This window comes from Narcine bancroftii, chromosome 6 (genome assembly GCF_036971445.1).
Source record: "Narcine bancroftii isolate sNarBan1 chromosome 6, sNarBan1.hap1, whole genome shotgun sequence".
In the NCBI taxonomy this organism is placed as follows: domain Eukaryota; kingdom Metazoa; phylum Chordata; class Chondrichthyes; order Torpediniformes; family Narcinidae; genus Narcine; species Narcine bancroftii.
In genome coordinates, this window is record NC_091474.1 from 146,087,173 (window position 1) to 146,108,453 (window position 21,281).

Below are 21,281 nucleotides of genomic sequence, written 5' to 3' on the forward strand. Positions count from 1 at the left end.
AAAACCTCAAAGATTAGCGTATACAGAGCCGTTGTCATACCCACACTCCTGTTTGGCTCCAAATCATGGGTCCTCTACCGGCATCACCTACGGCTCCTAGAACGCTTCCACCAGCGTTGTCACCGCTCCATCCTCAACATTCATTGGAGCGACTTCATCCCTAACATTGAAGTACTCGAGATGGCAGAGGCCGACAGCATCGAATCCACGCTGCTGAAGATCCAACTGCGCTGGGTAGGTCCCGTCTCCAGAATGGAGGACAATTTCCTTCCCAAGATCGTGTTATATGGCGAGCTCTCCGCAGAGGTGCACCAAAGAAGAGGTACAAGGACCATCGCCTTTCCAATTCTGTAGATATTCCTCAGACAAATGTACAAGAGGTAGATTGCAAACTTCCAGGAAACCTTAAATATATGTGGAAACTAAGATTTATATTTGGATGAATTATAGGCCCTTCATTAATATGCAAGTGCAGGTGACAAGGAGAACATTGCTTCTGTCCTCCGGTGGTTCAATTTAAATGCTGAGTTTCTGAAAGCCACTGAGAATGAGCCTTAGTCCTTAGTTTCCTCATGACACCGAAAGAGATCACCACCCATTGGGTCAGTTCCAGTTCACCAGGCAATCCTCTCAATCCCTTCACCAGCCATTTTCCTGTCATTTATTCTCCAAAATGTGTCCACCCACGAACCTCTGATTCTCCCACTCATACCTACCATAAATTAGACAGCGTATCAAATTAACTCATCAGCATGCTTTTGGGATCAGGGAGGAAACTGGAGCACACAGTACAAACCTATGTGGTTATGGGGAGTATGTAAGCTGCAGCCTACTTGTTGATTACATGAGGTATTGTGACCTAAATGAGAATTATTTTGAAGTAAACATTAAAATAGTAGTTATTGATTAGATTGTGGTTATATTTTTAATATTATTTTTAATAGACTCAATGGGCAGCAGAGAACAGTGGACTATTGACAGCTGTTAGATTGCATTAATCCTCCATACCCATATTCATTCATTTCTTTCCAAGTAATCAACCATGCCTTGAAGCACAGCACCAACAATAAACCCACTAATATTAATAATCTAGCTTGCATAAAGTTAATTGAAACCAATAATTGTTAATTATCAATAGGTTTCTGTGCACAATTTATTCCAAAAATGTATATACAATTCATTTACTAATGTATTTTCCAACACTGCATCAAAGTGCTAAATACATTGAAAAGCATTCCTGTTCACTTTGGTAAAGTGTGCAGATTGGTCGAATGGAGAACCTTTCATTCCCAGTCAGCTGTAGTCTTTTTCAATGCTGGCCATTAGTTCCTCTTCAGAAAAATCGTACAGAATTGGAGTCAAGTTGGGTGATGTACTTTTGCCACTGATCTGGAATCTGGAGGAGAAGAGAGTTCAAGATGTGCATGTTTCCGTCCATTAACAAAAAAAATCAAATCATGAGATTTACAGAAAAAAAGGAGAAAGGCAAAAAATGTGTGGAATGGCTCAAGAACTTTGTTTTATTAAACTACCACTTAATCATGAGGTATGCTATCTTATCATTCCTAATTCAATGTCACAATAAATTTGTTCTGATTTTTATGTGTAAACTATTGTAATTTCAGTGTGGTAAAATCCTGCAGTCATCACACACAAGATCATGGTTACTAGGTGAACACCCTTGTTTTCATACTCAAATGCAGGCATCCTCCCTTAAATTTGCTACATGCCAAGATATTTGCATATTAGAATGTCTGGAAACAAGAATAAATATTTCCCATCATGGAAAGGAGCATATTGGTAAAAGAACACATTTCCTCTTGCCAAATAAATACTATGATTGGCACTTTTGGTATTAGTCCATGTTGAAAGGAAATCAAGATTTTGCTGCTGCAATATTTTAAGCAAAATTAAAATGCATGAAAAAGTTATCTGCGAGATTACAATAATCAAGGGGATACGAGGGACGTAATAAATGCAATAAAACCAAAAGTTCTTCAGTCACTCAGCAGGCAAGCGGTATCTTTAAGTTAACCAGCAACATTAATCCCATCTCTCTCTTCTCAGGTGCTGCCTGACCTGCTAAGTAATTCCAGCATTTTTTGTTTTAGTTCAGATTTCTAACATTCACAGCTTTTCTGGCTATAGATATTGATTGTAATAAGAGACAAAGAGTGTCAAATAGGAAGATTAAAATTGATAAATGGCAAACACAATCTGCACATATCTGAGCTTTTCAAATTAGTAGATGAACCCAGCAAGTTAGGGAGATAGGAAGGGATAGACACAGAAAAAGAACGAAGCAACAGACTGAATTAATTACTGCAAAATAATCATTTTTAAATGGAGTCATTTTTCATCTGTGAAAGATAATTACATTAATCTGGCAGGCATAAACTTTGGTGATGCTGGTCTGACAGGCTCCAATAGCTCAGTGGTTAGAGCACTGGTCTTGTAAACCAAGGGTCCCAAGTTTGTTCCTTGCTGGGGCTACATTTCTGTGAGGGGTGCTTGTCAAGGTGGTGGCTTTTTGCCTTCCTTACAGTAGACAAAGTTAAAGAATTTAATGTATGTTACATGACAGTACTGGAACTTTATCTTTAGGTAATCCATATTATTGGAATTTTCTTTCTATTGAATATTCCAACACAATTCACTTTAAAAAAAACACTGCTTTAAAGATGCTAATGATGTTTTCAATAGATAAAAATAATTTCCCAGTGAGGCAGCAAATGTAAAAGGAGCCTGGAAACAGGGCCCCAGTGAGTTGAGGGATTGTGGGGAAGAGAACCACGTAAATTTCAAAGGATTGTGGGAACCTTGCACCCTGCTTTGTTGAGATAAGCCCAGGAAGCCCAAGTCTCAGTGCATTGAAAGGAATACAGAAACCCTGGGGCCCAGGGTTGAGGGAAACCAGGTGACAAACAATCAGGATTTCTGAATGATTGGAATTTTAATTTAGATAAAACTTGGTATCATCTGCACCTGCGAAGAACCGAAGTTAAAGTGTCCGTGTGCAAAAGTAGGTACAAAGACAAATCAAAAAGGCTAACAGAACATACAGCTCTATTTTGGCTCCTGTTTATTCATTCAAGGGTCATGAATTCTCTTTTCTGACTGCCTTTGAGGAGTTGGTGGTAAATAGCCTTATCAAAGTTGATGCCAGTGTGATGGATTGCAGGAGTTCTAACATTATGACCAACAAGGAATTGCAATCTACATCTAGGTAAGGCTTGGAATGGAACTTGGGAGGTGGTGATGTTTCAGTTCACCGGATGCCCTTGAATTACTAGGTTATACAGTGTGTGAGGCTGGAGGTGGAGGTTGTGATAGTACAGATTCTATCACCAATGTGTATATGTACATATGTACATATATTAGAGCGACTTCATCACCAACATCGAAGTACTCAAGATGGCAGAGGCCGACAGCATCGAATCCACGCTGCTGAAGATCCAACTGGACTGGGTAGGTCACGTCTCCAGAATGGAGGACCATCGCCTTCCCAAGATCGTGTTATATGGCGAGCTCTCCACTGGCCACCGAGACAGAGGTGCACCAAAGAAGAGGTACAAGGACTGCCTAAAGAAATCTCTCGGTGCCTTCCACATTGACCACCGCCAGTGGGCTGATATCGCCTCAAACCGCGCATCTTGGCGCCTCACAGTTCGGCAGGCAGCAACCTCCTTTGAAGAAGACCGCAGAGCCCACCTCACTGACAAAAGACAAAGGAGGAAAAACCCAACACCCAATCAACCAATTTTCCCTTGCAACCGCTGCAACCGTGTCTGCCTGTCCCGCATCAGACTTCTCAGCCACAAACGAGCCTGCAGCTGACGTGGACATTACCCCTCCATCAATCTTCGTCTGCGAAGCCAAGCCAAAGAAGATATGTACATATGTACAGATGGTAGTGTAGAATGACTGTGATTGGCTGAGAGTGTAGCCAGACCTACTGGCAGGTCTTAAAGGATTGCTCCTAGCCAGACCAGGTCATTCTGGTTGACCTACTTGTGATATGCTCCAGTCTTTTAGTTAATAAAAGACTTGGTTTGGATCAACAAGTCTTTGGTTCTTTTGAATGATCTTCCAAAAGAGATAGTTGCAGCAGGGTCCCTTCTGTCATTTAAGAGAAGGTTGATTGTGTACATGGATGTGAGGGGTTGGAGGGTTATGGGCAGAGAGCAGGAGGGGGAAGCTAGTGGAGTTGTTCAAGTGAACTGGCGTGGACGAAGGGCCGACATGGCCTGTTTCCACGCCGTAAACAGTTATATGGTTATAGTTATATGGATGCGCACAACAGAGGTGAAGTCTAAGTGAGGTACAATAGAGCATCTTGTAGATGGTGTACACTCGATGATATGTGGTAGTACAGTGTGTGAATGTTTGAAGTGATGTATTGGTTCCTAAGCAAGCAGACAATTTTCTCTTGGCGGAGCTGATCTTGAGTGTTATTGGAGCCTCATTCATCGCTGCCCAGGACTATTGGTGTCCCACAAGGATCAGTGAAGAGACCCTTATTCTTTGTCTGCTCGTGAATATGAGAGGCAAGATTAGAAAGTTTGTGGATGACACAAAAAAAATTAACTGGTTAAAGTGTGAAAGTTCCTTTAGGATCCAGAGAGTTGTTGCTTTTTCAGTAAAATGGACCCAGGTTAAACAGGTTAAACAGGTGGGTTTAATCCAGACCAAGGCAAGGTGATGCTCTTTGGGAGCACTAATGAGGTTGGGATGTATACCACAAATTGCAAAGCCTGCAGAGCATTGAGAAACAGAGGGACCTTAGAATTCCATGAAGGTAGTACCACAGGTGGTCAGGTTGATCAAGACAAGAGATACTGACTTTCATTAATTAGAGCACTGAATACAGAGAGAGGTTTTGTTCTAACTTCGTAAAACTTTGGCCGGACCTCGGCTGAAATACTATGTGCAATTCTGGTCACCAAGGTACAAGAGGGTATGATAACTCAAAAGGATTCAGAGGAGATTCATCAGGACAAAGCAGTTCAGTTATGAGAAGAGATTGAAGAAAGTAGTTTTTTTCCCCCCTCACTTGAAAAGGGGACATTTAAAGGGGCCATGATTGTTGTATATAAAATTAGGAGTATAGATAGCGTAGAATGCAGGAAACATACCCCTGTTTAATCCTCAATTTTATGTACCTCAATCAGGTCTTCCCTTAACTGCCTCCATTCCAGGGAAAACACACCCACATTCTCCATCCTCTCCTCGTAACTAATCCACTTCATCCCAGGCCACATCTGGTGAATCCCCTCTGCACCCTCTCCAGCACCATCACACCTTTCCTCTTGTGTGGTAACCAGAACTGCACACAGCACCCCAGCTGAGATCTGACCAATGTTTTAAAGTTGAAGCATATCCTCCCTGCTCTTGTACTTAGTGCCCAAATAATAAAGGTCAGTGTGCCATGTCTTGTTAAGCCGGTTTTCTAGCTGCGCTCCCTCCTTAACGCATCTTTGGACTTGCAGACCAAGGTCCCTCTTTTCCTCAGTATTCCCCAGGACGCTACCATTTATGGAGTATATCCAAATCCCTTTCATATATCTAGATTAAACTATTAATTATATTAAAGATTATTTCTCAGTCCATTTTACCAACACATTGATATCATCCTGTACTCTAAGAATATCCTTAACATAATCAACAATTCCAATAATCTTTGTGTCATCTGCGAATTTACTGACCACGTCTTTCAAATGTATATTACAAACATCAGTAATCTCAGCTCTGACCTCTATAAAACACCACTGGTCACAGGCATCCAATCTACCATCACCCTCTGTCTCCTATTGTTAAGCCAATTTTCAACCCAATTTGCTAATCCATTGGTCTAACCTTTTGGAGCAGTGTCCCATGAGGGACTAGGTCAAAAGACTCTATGAAGTTTGTAAACCACATCTATTTCACTGCCTTTATAACCTCGAAAACAAAACTCAATTAGATCAGTCAAGCATGATCTATTCCTGATAAAACCACACTGGTTATCTATGGTTTGTTCCTGACTTTCCAAGCGATCATTAATCCGTTCACTCAGAATATTTTCTTCAGATCCTATTGGATGTGAATACTGTGAGACATTGTGAAGAAAATGAACATCTGCAAACATGTTTACTTTGAACCTGATTATCAGGACAAGTTGTTGACGAAGAGGTCTTGGCTCGGAACAATGAGGAACCCTCGAAGTGATTTCCTGAGACCGAGAGAAATGGCTTCCAACAAACCACAACACGTGGCACAGAAGCAGGTTCTTTCTGCTACCCTTATCCATGTCAACCAAGATGTCTATCTACACTAATCCTATTTGCCACATTAGGCCTGTGGCCCTTCATACCCAAATATCTGTCCAAATGACTTTAAACATAGTTTTAAATTATGTAAAAACAATGTGCAATGTTCCGTGCTTCTTATTACTTTAGTCTGAAGGATTTTATCCCTGATTTTAAAAAATTGACATCAGTTTTACAAGGCTTCCTTGTTGTTACACATGACTGTGTTGCCTCAAAAATCAAAAGCACTCTCAACTCCTCTTCAGAATTCAGTTGTTTTGTCCTCATTTGACCCTTGGCTGTATTGCTATCTGACTAGTCTTGACCTCTAGTTAACATGTTATTAATAAGAAGTAAAACATGAAAATCTGTAGATACTGTGGATGAAATAAAAACACACAATGCTGGAGAAACTCAGCAGGTCAAACAATGTCCTTCATCATGGCTTGGCTTTGCGAACGAAGATTTAGGAAGAATTGTAGACATGGGCATGTCCTTCGATCCTGCACAGTGGATTTTGTTTTTAGGTGAAATGCAGTATGTTCAGGACCGGCCCCACCCTTTACACCCAGGGTTCATCTGCTGGGATGGTGACAGCCAGGTCCTAAGTGTTAAGTCAGAGTGTCCTTTTCCTAGATGGATGGCCTGACGAGGCTAATGACCCCCATCTGCCCAAGTTTAAGAATTAGATTGTTCCTTCTCTTCGGCTGGCTGCTCACCGAGGTTAACGAGTCCAGTGATACCATTGGACACTCGGTCGCGCCATGACGTAGCCATGTCATGGAAAATGGGGGAAAACGAGATGTTGCTATGAATACAGTAATGTAGGAGAGGCCATTTGCAGTGACCTCCTGACTGGCAAGCCAGACAGTGACCACATGCAATCACTACACCAAGAAAGGAGAGACTGTAGCGGCGGCTACAGTGCTCCTGCAATGACACATGCAACCAGACGGGTTGAGCTCAGTGAGCAGACTGGTTTATTGCAGGTTGCTGGGCTGCACTTATACTCCCAGCCCAGACCTCGCTGAGGGCGCTGATGTCATCCGGGTGTCATGTGGTCTCCAAGCACGGGTTTCTGAGCCCTGAGCTGGAAGGAAGGGAAACCCCCGACAGCGCCATTTTGGCCGGCTGCCCCGCAGTGTGGCTTACAAGCGAGGCTGGTTCGCCTGCCTTGTGGTGAGCCGCCACAAGACAATGTATTACGTGTGCACTTTCCCTCGGTGAGTGGGATATCAGCCCCTGCTCTCAACTGCCCTGTCCTTTATATGGTGAAGATAAAAATACATCACCAACTTTTCAAAACATCGGTAATGTATTTTTACCTTTGCTATATAAAGGTCCCTGTTTGAGCTGCTGAGTTTCTCCAGCATTGCAGGTTTTTAACATTATAGTAAAAACTTAAAAAAATACTGTTGATGTCACCTTTCACCACTATGTTGATGACATAGAGCAGATCCAAAGGTGATTATTTGGAGGTGGGTGGGGGGGGGGGGGGGGGGGGGAAGGAAACCAGACCATCTCCACAAGGATTGGATCTGCCCAGCTTTAATAGGCAGATTACCAGGCAATGTTTATCTTTATTAGGTAGATGGCAGTGTTGTCTTTAAATGCCCCAGTTTCGAATACAGTAGTTATGAATTCATCCCATTCACGACCATGGCAATAAAACAGGACAGATGAGATTTTCAGTGAAGGGGAATATCTTCACATGGATTATATTATGTTCACTCCTACTGATATAATTTCAGTTAAACAAATCCGAGACAGGAAGATTAATTAGGCCAATATCTGGCAAGTTTGCCTTTAATAAATACATGTCTTTTTAAGATTAACCCACACATCAAAATGACTGCTAATTCAGTCCCTGATATTGCTTCTGGAATATCCCTCTCCACCAAAGGAGAAACAGACTAGCCTAATGTCTCTGGGTTTAATCTCTACAACCTCTTTTTAAAAGAACAAATACAGCTGCAACTTTCTAGTCCTCAGATACTAGGCCCAACCTATGGATGTCTGGAAGAAAATGGTCTTGGTCTCTGCAATTTCCAACCTTACTCCCCTCAGCTGTGCAGCAGGCATCCCAACCAAATCTGGCGATTTATCCACTTGAAGAGCAATTAGCCTTTCTAACTCCATCTTTATTACTTTTTGTCATAACTATTATCTGAGTTGCATGTGCATCCTTTGAGGCTCCAGAAGTGTCTTCTTCCTTGGCAAGGACTGGCGCAAAGGCTAATATTTCAGCCATGCCCTCAGCTTCCAAAAGTAAACTTTATTTTGGTCTAAGATTGGGACCACTCACCTTTGCAATTTAAAAAAAAATATTTGCATGTCCTAAAATATTTCTGGATTCCCTTTCATTTTTGCTTTTACTTTCCCTGTGAACATTTTGTAATCAATCCAATTTTCACTTGCATTAACAGCCTGACAACTATCCTGTTCCTACTCTGCTTTATTTTACTCTTTTCTGTTATCCATGGTTTTATTTTACTTTCAAGGGAATCTAATGATCTCCTTTTGGAAAGCTTCAATTGCAGCTTTGACTGCAAGATTGATTCATTTCACCCAGCCCAGATCAGTATTCATCTCATCCAATAAAAATTCTTAAATTGACCATTTTTGTGATGGTGCCAGAGAGTGCAGAGTGGATTCTCCCTTGCCTCTATTTGTTACGTCAACTCTTTATTTGTTAGATGAAGGAAATTTTAAATACATTTTTAAATACCAATCGACTAGATGAATGAGGGACGTGGGTTAGAAGAGCTCTCTATGAAGAGTGATTAAAAAGATGATTCAAAGTTATCAGACTGAAGATTTTACATGCTAAAAGTAGAAAATGACGCGCAAGAAAAATAAGACCCAAAAACTAGGGCTGAAGAAGTTCAAAAGTTGCCGAGATCATCGACAGAAAGTCCACAAGGGAGTGGTGAAGAAGGTGCCACAGTCATGTCGGAGCAGACTCAAATAGACCGGGGTGGGGTGGGGGGGGGGGGGTGACACCCGATCTGTAGAAGTTACTGGAAACAATGGAGACATTGAGCGGATGATTCCCTAATGTATAAAACGTGCTGAAAGAGGTGGCACACTAGATATCAGGGACGGTGACAGCGCATGAAAACCTGACGACTCAGGTGGGCCAGGTAGACAGTGACCTGATAATGGCTCAGGAAAAACTGAAGGCCCTGGAAGAAAATGCAACGGCATGGAAACTGAATAAACAACTACTGGTGGATAAAATAGATCATATGGAGAATTTCAGCAGAAGGAATAATGTCCATATCAGTGGGCTAAAAGAAGGGACTGAAGGGAATGACTCAGTGGGGTTCTTTGAGGAATGGATTCCATGAGTGTTGGGAATAGGAAGATTCAAAGAAAACTTGCTTATTGAGAGAGCCCTCTGGACCCTCAGCCCCAGAAGACCAGATGATCAAAGACCACGACTGGTGCTGGTAAGAATTTTGAGTTACCGGGATCAGGAGGCAACACTAAGAGCAGCAGTTGAATATGCCAGGGAAAATAATGGCCCAGTAGAGTTGGAAGGTGGAAAACTACTGTTTTTTTTTAATCCCACCCCCCCCCTCCCCCACAAGACCTTTGTGCAAACTTGGTTAAGCAAAGAAAGGAATTCTGATGGCATCAAGTGACAACTGCTAACACAGAACATAAAGCACTCTCTGCTATACCCGGCAATGTTGAAGATCGATGTGTCAGAGGGACCTTGAAAATTCTGTAAAAATCCAAAGGAGGTTGAGACATATATACACAAGCACTATAAGGGGGACTTCAGAATGGATTCCAGAAAGAAAAAGACAAAGTGAACTGTGAACTTAAATCTGTGTAAAAGTTATATTTTGGATTGTCCTTTATTGGTGAATTAAGGTAGAATTGAAATGTATAAGGAGAGCTCAGGAGAGTGAATACTCTGTAAAATAGTGGCAGAGCAGATACCCTGATTTAAGGAGGTTCATGGTGCCAGAGAAGGAGTTTTACAAAAGGGTGCTGAAAGGGGGAAGGATTCTCTCTCAGATTGTACTACAGGCTTCTTTTGCAGGTTTCTAGGGTTTCTTGTTAATGTTACCGTCAGTGCAGGAGCATCACACATTTTCTTTCGAAGAAAATCACTATGAAATCAGCAGAAGGGTTATATGGTGGAGCTGTATATGTGTAAATATGAATGAGTAAAACTTTAAAATTTATTAATTATAATGTTAACAATTTAAACGGACACAAAGAGGAAAAAAAGTCTTGGCACACTTGAAAAAAAATTAAAGGCGAACATCGTTTTCCTACAGGAAGCACACCTTACCAAATTGCAACATAATTAAAAAGGGACTGCTGGGACAAGTAATTTTGTCCTTATTCAACTCCAAAGCAAGGTGGGTGGCAATTTTAATTAACAAAAATATACTAGTGTTGGTCGAGGGCACGTCCAGTGATTCAGTGGAAAGATTTGTAGTGGCACATTGTCGGATATACGTAGAATCCTGGTCGCTTCTGAATAATTATGGTCCGACTTTTGATGAATCCTTTAGGCAGAATGTCTTCTTAAAAGCAGTGGAAGGAAGACAAAATATATTGGTTGGGGGAGATTTTAATTTTTCCTTGGAACCCATCCTTGAGAAATCAGCAAAGACAGTGATGAAAGCAAAAGCTGTGAAAGTTACTTTATCTTTTATGAAGGATTTATATTTGATAGATTTATTCTACTCAAAGGTTCAGAACTCTTATGAAAATTGATTTTTAAAAATATGTCTGCACAATTGGAAAACAGAACAGTCAAAACCGAGTTTAGGTTAAACAATATTATACAAAAAACCGTACGTCAAAACTAGATTGCTATCTGATCATGCATCGCTGATCCCAATGATAACTATGTCAGAGATACGAGAGAGTGTTTATAGTTGGGGTCTTAATTCTACGCTGTTGAGAAGGACAGATAATTTTATTAGGGGACAAAAAATTGTTTTCTGAAACAAATTGCCCCCCTACTAATGATAGGTTTTTAAAAAAATATGGAACACACTCAAGCTTATTTAAGGGGACAGATAATTTCATATACTAAAAAAAACATATAGCAGAGGTTAATGGTCTGGAGAAAGAAATTGCAGAGCTGGAAAGAGTACCAGAAATTGGGTTTGAAAAATAAATACAAGATCTTGGAAAATAAAAAAATATATAATACAAACATTCAAAATAGCAGGAACCATTTTAAAATCAAAACAGAAATATTATGAATTGGGATATAGAGCTCAAAGTTCTTTTGCGGCAAATAAAGGTGGATGATGAATGCAATCCAAACAGAGCCTGATAAATTAACATATAATCTGAAAGAAATCAATATTATACATCAGAATATTTTAGGCAACTCTAATGAGATAGATGAATTTCTTTCAGTGATTGAATTGCTAAAATTGGAAAATAAAGATCAGATGGAATTGGATACCCCTTTACCAGAGAAGAGATTGAAAATACATTACAGGCAACTAAATCACCAGGGGGTTTGGCGGCAGTGGGGGAGGGGGGGGGGCGAATGATGGTTTTTCATTCGAGTTTTACAGACAAGATCTTTTGATGCCTCTCATTATGGACAGGGTAGGCCAGGTGGTGGAGACTTGGACTCTCCCGGAATCCTTCTCAACAGCAGCTATCAAGTTGGTACCAAAAAAGAACAGAAATCTTCTTTATTAATGCAGATTACAAGATTCTGGCTGAAGCCCTAGCTAATAGATTATGGCAATATTTACCTAAATTGATAAATCTGGATCAGGTACACTTTGTTTAAAAAAAAAGGCACTGAACATAATTTGGGCAGATTAGACTTAGCCAGATGAATTATACTGAATAAAGTGAACCTGATTATAACTGTATCTTTCGATGCAGAAAAGAAATTTAAATCGGTTAGAGTGGCTGTTTCTATTCAAAGTAATAGAAAAGTTTGGAATGGGCCAAATATTTATGAACTGGATAAAAACCCTTTAATCATAAGCCGCAAGCCAAAATTATAACTAATCGTCAGATGTCGATGATGTTTCCTTTGAGTAGATCCATCAGGCAAGGGTGGCCACTGTCACCAGGCCTCTGTTTTGGCGACTGAATCATTAGGATCCAGACATAGAGGGATTCAAAGTTGACCAGGAAGAGCATGAAATCAATTTGCTTGCAGACGATGTGCTGTTGTATTTATTAGACCCTGACCAGCCTTTGGCCAAACTATAGACCACACTGGAGAAATCTGGAAAATTTTCTGGTTACAAAATTAATTTAGGGAAAAAAAAATCAAAATTATGCCATTGTGGCGGCGCACATCTCTGTGAGCAAACCGGCCCCACTTGTACCACCGTGCTAACGGGGCAGCTGCAGAAAGATGGCGCTGCGCGGGGCAGAACTCCCATTGGCCTTAAAGGGGTGCACGTGAAATTCAAATAAACAGTTCAACTGAAGCCTCCACTGTCCTCTGTGGTGTGTAGTAGCCACTACATTGGTGACCACGCAGAGCCCAGACGTTATCTGGTCTCTATAAACATGGATTTGTCAGCAATCAGCTCTATCTCCGTGAAACTCCCCCTCCTTTTGGGCCCATCGGCCCCGTACATGGTTCAGGTAGGCAGAAGTGCAGTTTCGACTCCGGCAGATCATCTCAGACTCCACCATGTTCTATCACATTGTGAGTGTTCTTGACAAAGAAATGGCGGCCAAAATGGACAACCTGATCCACAATCCTCCTGAGGAGGGCAAGTACATCACCCTCAAAACTCTCCTCCTCGGCACCTTTGGTCTCTCCCGTCGGCAGTGCTGCAGCCAGGATGATGCACCTTGATGGCCTGGGGGACAGAGCCCCGTCCGTGCTGATGGACGAAATTCTTGCACTGGCTGAAGGCCACAAACCCTGCCTGATGTTTGAGCAAGCCCTCCTTGAACAAATACCGGAAGACATCCAGCTCCTACTAGCGGACAAGGACTTCTCGGACCTTCAGAAGGTTTCAGCCCGCGCCAACGTGCTGAGGTGAACCAAACAGGAGAGCGAGGCCACCATGAATCAGGTCACCCACCCTGGACCCAGCCGACCACCGACATCCCTGCTCATAACAGGGAAATTACCAGGCCAGGTGCCGTTGATGGCTGTGACAGCTGGCCACACGAATAGCCTCTTACACGTGGTCAACAAGACCAATGGACAGTGTTTCCTGGTGGACACCGGAGCAGAATTGAGCATGCTTTCCCCGACCACCCTCGAATCCTGCACGAGAGTACAAGGCCCGATACTGCGGGCAGCAAATGGCACTGACATAAAGACCTTCGACACATGGACCATTCAGATACACCTCGGGCTAGACAAATACCGCTGGAAGTTCCTGCTGGCCACAGTGAGAACTGTGCTGCTAGGAGCCAATTTCCTCCAAATGTACAGCCTGCTGGTCAACCTGTAGGGCAAGAGACTCGTGCATGCCCATACGTTCCAGTCCCTTCCACTCAAGCCATCCAGCATGCACAGCCCAGGGATAGCCACCGTCTGCACACCCAGGAATGAGTACTCCTGCATCCTAGACGAATTCCCTGCCATTCTATGGCCACAATTCACCACCACCATGCCCCAGCATGGCATCCGCCACCACATCGCCACACAAGGTCCTCCACTCCACGCCAAGGCCAGACGACTGCCACTGGAGAAGCTGCAGCTTGCAAAAGAGGAGTTCTCCCACCTCCAGGAACTCGGCATAGTCCAGAAGTTGGACAGCCCCTGGGCCTCTCCCTGCATATGGTCCCAAAGGCCTCTTGGGGTTGACGCCTGTGGGGGACTACCACACCTGACCGGTACCCCATCCCCCACATACAGGACTTTACGGCCAACCTACATGGCACCAGGGTTTTCTCTAAGGTCGACTTGGTGAGGGGCTACCATCAAATCCCTGTACACCTGGATGATATTGGCAAAACCGCCACCATCACTCCATTCGGCCTTTTCGAATTTCTACGGATGCCCTCTGGCCTGAAGAATGCAGCCCAGACCTTCCAGCAGCTCATGGATACAGTGGGTAGAGACCTGGACTTAGTGTTCATCTATCTCGATGACATCCTCATTGCCAGTCGAGATCACAATGAGCACAAGACCCATCTCGGCACACTGTTCGCCCGCCTGGCTAAATTTGGCTTCACCGTCAACATGGTCAAATGTCAGTTCCTGGGCAATACCATCACCGTGGATGGGGCAGCACCATCACAGGACAAGGTCAAGGCCATACAGCAGTTCCCCAAGCCAGTCACCCTCAAGGGCCTACAAGAGTTCACCGGAATGGTTAACTTCTATCATCGCTTCATCCCGGGGCTGCCTGCATAATACGCCCATTGTTTTCCCTGATCTCAGCCAAGCAAAAGACACTAGAGTGGTCGAAAGAGGCTGAGACATCCTTGGCCCCATGGCCTGATGCCCATAGAGCACTCTTGGTGGACGTGTCCGCCATGGGGGCATCCTCGAGCAAGAAGTCAACAGGCAGTGGTGCCCGCTGGCATTCTTCAGCCGGCACCTCTGACCACCCGAGCTGAAGTACAGTGCATTCGACAGGGAGCTCCTGGCTTTGTACCTCTCTATCAGGCACTTCCGCTACTTTCTGGAGGGCAGACCGTTCACCGTTTTCATGGACCACAAACCACTCACTCAGGCCCTCGCCATGCTGAGGACCCCTGGTCGGCGCCTTTCCTACATCTCAGAGTTCATCACCGATATCGGGCAGGTAAGGACAATGTCGTTTCCAACGTGCTCTCCAGACCTACCATCCACAACTTATCCCCCGGCCTGAATTACGCCCAATTAGCTCAGGCCCAGAGGGATGACGAAGAGATGTACATTTTCCGAACCACCATCACTAGCCTGCGCCTCGAGGACCTGAGGCTGCTGGGCAGCCACAGCATGGTCCTGTGCGATGTCTCAACCAGCTCGCTATGACTGGTAGTCCGTTTCCCCCTCCCACAGTGGAGGCAGAAGGCGTTCTGGACGATTCACGATCTGGCCCACCCCTCAGTCAAGACATCACTATGTATAGTGGCAGAACGTTTCATCCGACATGGATTAAAAAAATACAAGTGGCCCAGAAGGCAAGGAATTGTATGCATTGCCAAGCCTCCAAGTCCAGCGCCACGTTAGAGTCCTGATACAATATTTCAAACCACCAGCCAGGCGGTTTGACCTTATCAACATCGATACAGTGGGACCCTACCAGTGTCCAGGGATGCCCACTACCTCCTGACTGTGGTCGATCAGACGACGAGCTAGCTGGAAGCCTTCCCATCAGGGACACTTCCACAGAGTCCTGCGCCAGAGCCCTGCTCACTAACTGGGTCGCCCGGTTCAGCATTTCAGCCCACGTGACCAGCGACAGGGGCACCCAGTTCACCTCCGCCCTCTGGATGCATTGGCACACTGGTTGGGGATCAAGCTCCATCACACTACAACAAACAGACTCATGGAGCACTTCCACCAGCACCTCAAGGCGCCTCTCATCGTGCGGGTAAAAGGACCCAACTGGACAGACGAGCTGCCGTGGGTCCTGCTCGGCATTCGAACGGCTCCGAAAAAGGACTTCCGTGGAACTCATCTACAGTGCACTGTTGTCGCTACCAGGGGAGTTTTTCGGAGTGGGCGCAGAATCCGAAGGTGAGATCCCAACCCTTCCTGTGGACCCCTGCAACAGACTTGCCTCACCGGCACCCCCACCACCGACCCACCAAGGTAAGCACCTGGCGAATGTCCCCAAATAGCTGGCCTCAGTGGAGTTAGTGTTCGTCCAGCGTGGTCCGCACCTGACCCCCTGCTGTGCCTGTATAAATTTAGTTCTCAAAGGCAAAACTACTAAGCTGGGCCTACAAAGGTGGGAGTCAGACCTGGGTGTTTTAATACCAGAGGAGTGTTGATCTGATTAATGTTTGGATAGTATGACATCAACAATCAATGTGCGATATGGACTTCTTAAAAAAAAAAATCAACTATATCTCATGCCACAAAAACTGCATAAATCAAAATATGAAATGTGCTTCAGATGTGGCATTGAAATTGGAACTATTTTACATTCTACCTGGTCGTGTGCAAAGGTAAGGCCATTCTGGTATGATCTCGCTGAAACACCAACAAGAGTAACTTGCCCACACGACCCAGGGCTGTACCTTCTGGGCAACCCCATGGACATGAGCTACAAGCTAAGTTTCAAATTTGCTTTGCGAAAGTAGCTCTGGCTGTGGCCAAGAAGTGTATAACAATCTCTTGGAAATCTGACTCTCCCCTTCTCATTGCTCAGTGGGCTGCAGAGTTACCCATGGAGAAAATTATTATATCTCAAAGAATAAATATGACACATTCATTAAGATACGGCAACCATATTTAGATTACTTAGGGGTCCAACTATAAATTTGACCTTTCAATGTAACGATGTGATATTCCCCCAAAAAAATGATGAAAAATTAGCTGACGGTATGTGAAGTCATATTTTTGTATGGGGGGGGGGAGAGATTTTGAATTTTGTAGATATTTAATACATTTGATGTTTAAAGATTGTGTGAATGTTTTTGCAGAAAATGAAACATTTAAAAATGACTAAATGAATTCTGGAACTTTCTCCAAAAGGTACTGAATTAATTGAATTGTTAAAGATGTTTATCATACAAGAACATGAAGCTATATGAGAAAATAGAGATGGACTGATAAGCCATTATCTTCCTAGTCTTCTCATGCAAATACCTCTTATACAAGCAATAATTTATGAAGATCTCAGATTATCCATGCTTATTGTGATAACAAATTTGAAACCCTTGTTAGGTAATTTCCATATTAAATTTGATATGGGGTATTCTGTTAATGCAACATTATTGTACAAGAGAGGCAATACAAGATAAATTTTTGAGTCATTGTTTCATACTTTTTTGTATGCAAATTCCATTTTTAAACAAATCATTGGATACAGTGTTCTGTTTTGAAAACTAAAGCAACCCAAACAAAATTATTTGCTAAATTATAGATAGTAAGCCCTTCAAAATTTTTAGCGCAATGCTCAGGAAGTTAGGAAATAGATCTTATGGAAGCCTGTTAATTTGAAGTGTTAAAGTTTTTTCTCTCTGCAGATACTGCAGATTTCTACCATCCACAGTTCTGTTTTGTTTATTTGTTCTTTAATGTTCTGCAAATTAATCATTTGCATTTTTCTAATAGATATAATCAATTCTTTATCACTTCTTGCAGGAAAACACAAACTGCATTTGAACTTTAATATATTTATAGTTGACAGGCTGTGGAGATAAAAAAAAACTAACTCATTATTAATATACTGTTGTTTAACCAATTAAGATAACTTGGGGACAATTTCAATGTCCAAATAAGAAGGTTAACTATCAAAGGTACAGCAGCATTGTTACAGGATGGGATGTTTATACACAACTCACCCGTTATTTTCTACATCTCGTGTCTTTATCAAGAGTATATCCTGCAGAGTGAACAGATAGGTTAATTACAATTTGGATGATGTTTTATGCATCAACAATTTACACAAAACATTTAAGACTTGCACAGGGTGCAAAGTATAAATGGTCTCAATCTCTAGAGAGGTTGGGAGGACCAAATATTTGGATGGAATTGTGATTAAAATGCATGTCCTTTTAAAATATAGATACAATGGGTTGTAAAATATTTCAAGTACATAGCTGATTTCTTGGTGTCCAAGAAGATTCCTCAAATATGTATCAGGCAAAAACAACTTCCCTCTGCAACTTCACTTCCTCAATGTTATTTGTAAGACTGTTTTGCACACAAGTTAATGGTTTCCTCTACAATATATCAACTTAAATGTATTTAGCAACTATTAATGGAGAACAATTTGCACGATTGCAAATAAACAAAATATATTAGCTATCCATGATTTGACATTAGGTCATGTGATAAGCATTAAAATTTTTCTTCAACCTAATAGGAAGAGGGATGTAGACAATGAGCAAGGAAAATTCAGAATTTATGGTCTAGGCAACTTGAGTATTCAGTCAAGGTTATGCAAAAGGCAAAATTTGGAGGAGCCCAGGTTCATTTCTTCAGGATTGTCGGGTTGGAGGATGGAAGGAGTAAAACAGTTTTTTTCCAGCAACCAGTCTAAAGACCCAAGAAAACTCTGGGCTCACATTATACGACAGCATGAAAGTGGCAATACAAATGATTTAGAATAAAGCTAACATCAGTCACATGAAACATAGCGTCGCATCCCTTTCCCATCTTTTCTCGTTGAGCAAGTGACAAGTTAACCAGGCATTCATTTTGCTCCCACCACATTAAAATATAGATTCTTATGTCAATAGTAAAATACAATGAAATAGGAATGATATCATGCAATTGTATAATCTCCTTATTAAAAATGCAAATCATTTTAATTTACGACAGATGTCCAGCATCAGTTAGCATCAAAGTTTATTTGAAGGAAAACAGTAAGTGAAAAGTTTACTAAATAAGAACTTTTTGTGATTTTTTTTTCAAACTTACTTTCTATTATTACTTCTTCTCCATATTTATACTGTTACTATTGTTAGAAAAACAGGTTTGAAAGTGTGCAGGTTAAGTTCCATGGCCACAATTAATGATTTTAAAGGCAGGAGTATGAAACCCACCTGGGGAATTTAACTTTAAAAAAAAATTCTGGAATTTTAACTAACTAGGTAATGATGGCAAGGCAACTCTAATCGACGTACAATTTTATCTAACCTGTCAATGCATTTCTGAAAAGGAAATCTGTCACTTTTATCCTGACTCATTTATATGTAATCTTTCACCCAAAGCAATGTCGTCGACTCCAAAATTGTCCTCCGAAATAACCTAGAAAGCAGCTCAATTGGAGGTCAATGACAATACAGGTCTGCCCCTGCACGAACTTCCTTCTGCTATTTATTCAAGAGTGAACTTTATATTTGCAGTTTGCTCCCTGGCCTTTAAGCTTGGTAGGAAAATAATGAGGTTGGCACAAAAATATTTGAGAATGTTGTCCTGAATAATTGCTGTTTAACTCCTTGCTTCATGTGCGAACATTTCACAGCTGAAGAGTTAAGAACAATGGCCAACAGCTCTCAAGTCAGCGGCTGCAACTCCCCCCCCCAAGACATTACATAAACAGGTTCCTGAAGTAGCAGATTATTGGTTACTGATAGAGCATTACTATATTGAATTAACCCAACCACTGGGTTTATATTAGAGGTGAAGCTATTTGGAGACTATTCTTGCGCCCTGGTATGGTTTTCCCCCTCTATTTGACCAAATTTAGACTTTAGCTGAAATATTGATGATAGCTGCTTTTTCCCATATTAAAGACAATGAATTGATATCCCAACTGAAATTAATGTTTCTGAAATGCAAAAAAAAGTTGCTCAAGATCATTGCTTCCAAAAAGACCATATAGAAAAAGTACCGTGCAAGACAAGCCTGGGGCTGGAAGGGCACTTTATTTACTTGTTATTTTAAGTCTTGGTCCGGCTCTCCTGTGTAATTTTTAAACGCAAGGCTGCAAACTCACGTGTGCTGGGGTTGGAAGTCTCCTGGGGCTGGTGCTGAGCCTGTAAGTGGTCTGCGCCGAGGGCCGGGAACCAGCAGGGAGCCCCTGCTCTCCCTCTGCCTCCGTCGGGCGGGGGTTCTTCGGGCTGCCGGAGGTACCATGATGCCGGGTCAGGCACTGGATGGAAGGCGTGCAGTCGCCCCAGGGAGCCTTTGGCAACCTCCACGTGGAAAGACTGGAGCGCTGAGAGGAGCCGCCCTCGGCTCGAAGGCGGGGGCTGAGCCCCCACTTGGTCGCTGCCCTGTCCAGCTCCCGCTCCACGTTGCCGGCGTCCGTGGACTGCGAGCCGTCCGCTCTGCGCCGACAGGTCACGGAGCGATGCTGTCCCCTTCTCTTCTGACCGCCGCCGGCCGCTCCCTCCTCGGCGGAACCCGTCTTTTTCTCTTCAGCCGGCAGCGGGGGACCCACCGCCACCTTCCTCCACTTACTGCCGCCGCCACCCATCGTCTGCCCTGGTCACGATCCTTCACTTCACGAACCCCCCCCCAATACTGTTTATGGTGGGATTTTCGCAGGGGGATAAATAACACAACTCTAGCACGTCAATTTCTGCTCACCAATCCAGCCCAAGGGCGGGACAAGGCAGGAGAAAAAAAACTATAACGTAGCCCAATCCCCTCCACCAAACATCTCCAACATATCCATTTTCATTTCTGGCCAGACTTTGGGGGGAAATAGGCTCCTGTTGGATAGTATCCTGATCCAAAATTCTCTGTATCTCAGCTTCCAACGTGTTCCACCAGGAATCTGGATCCACAATGAACTCCCATTGGAGCGGATGAGAACCATGTAAGTTTTTGGGTTTTATCTGACCCAATTTCTACCCTGCCAAATTTAACGGATTGTTAGTGCTCGGGTGTAAGGGCCCTGAAGTACTTGAGGGGTTGCCATTCAATCTTAGATTGAAGTTTTTAAACCAAAGAAGTTCGTTTGGGTTAAACTAAGCTTAATTCACAATCACAGCTGATTTTAAGATTCCTCTTGCAGCATTGCTCATGGGTTAAAGCATGTTGATTAGCAATGACAAGAGCATAGATCGAAGTTAAAATAGCATGTTTAAATATGGAACACAATACAGCACTGGAACTGGCCCTATGTGCACAAAACATGATACCAAATGTTTTTTGCCTGCACATGATCGATACCCCTGCATTTATTTCCTATATATTCATGTGTCCATGTAACAGCCTCTTGAACTCTACTATCATATCTGCTTTCATTACCGCTGCACTCTGTTGTCCAAAAATTAAATGTTTCCTATTTTAGCTCATTTTATGATGCTTTTATTTATGATCAAAGTTAGAATTCAAATTGCTCAGCTAAATTTTGTAATATCTATTGACCCTTAAAGGATTCCAGCTACAAATGCTGACTGCTCATCTCTCTCCAGCTTCTCAATGCTTGTTTATAACAAGTGTGTTTAATT

General features: G+C 42.7%; 1 protein-coding gene across 1 annotated transcript; it reads right to left on the reverse strand.

The window, feature by feature from the left end:
• Positions 1–960: 960 nt before the first annotated feature.
• On the reverse strand, positions 961–20,400 carry LOC138737616 (uncharacterized). Its single transcript, XM_069888255.1, has 3 exons — positions 19,817–20,400; positions 17,715–17,755; positions 961–1,396 (listed from the first exon to the last, which is right to left on the reverse strand). Exons 1-3 carry the CDS (start codon positions 20,297–20,299, stop codon positions 1,294–1,296), a joined length of 627 nt encoding a protein of 208 aa, XP_069744356.1. The 5' UTR covers positions 20,300–20,400; the 3' UTR covers positions 961–1,293.
• Between the last annotated feature and the right edge of the window lie 881 nt (positions 20,401–21,281).

Coding starts and splice junctions, on each gene's coding strand:
- LOC138737616 (XM_069888255.1), bottom strand. CDS start 20,299: ATGGGTGGCGGCGGCAGTAAGTGGAGGAAGGTGGCGGTGGGTCCCCCG. Junction 17,756..19,816: donor GACTTCCAACCCCAGCACAC/GTGAGTTTGCAG, acceptor TTCACTCTGCAG/GATATACTCTTGATAAAGAC. Junction 1,397..17,714: donor CGAGATGTAGAAAATAACGG/GTGAGTTGTGTA, acceptor CTTCTCCTCCAG/ATTCCAGATCAGTGGCAAAA.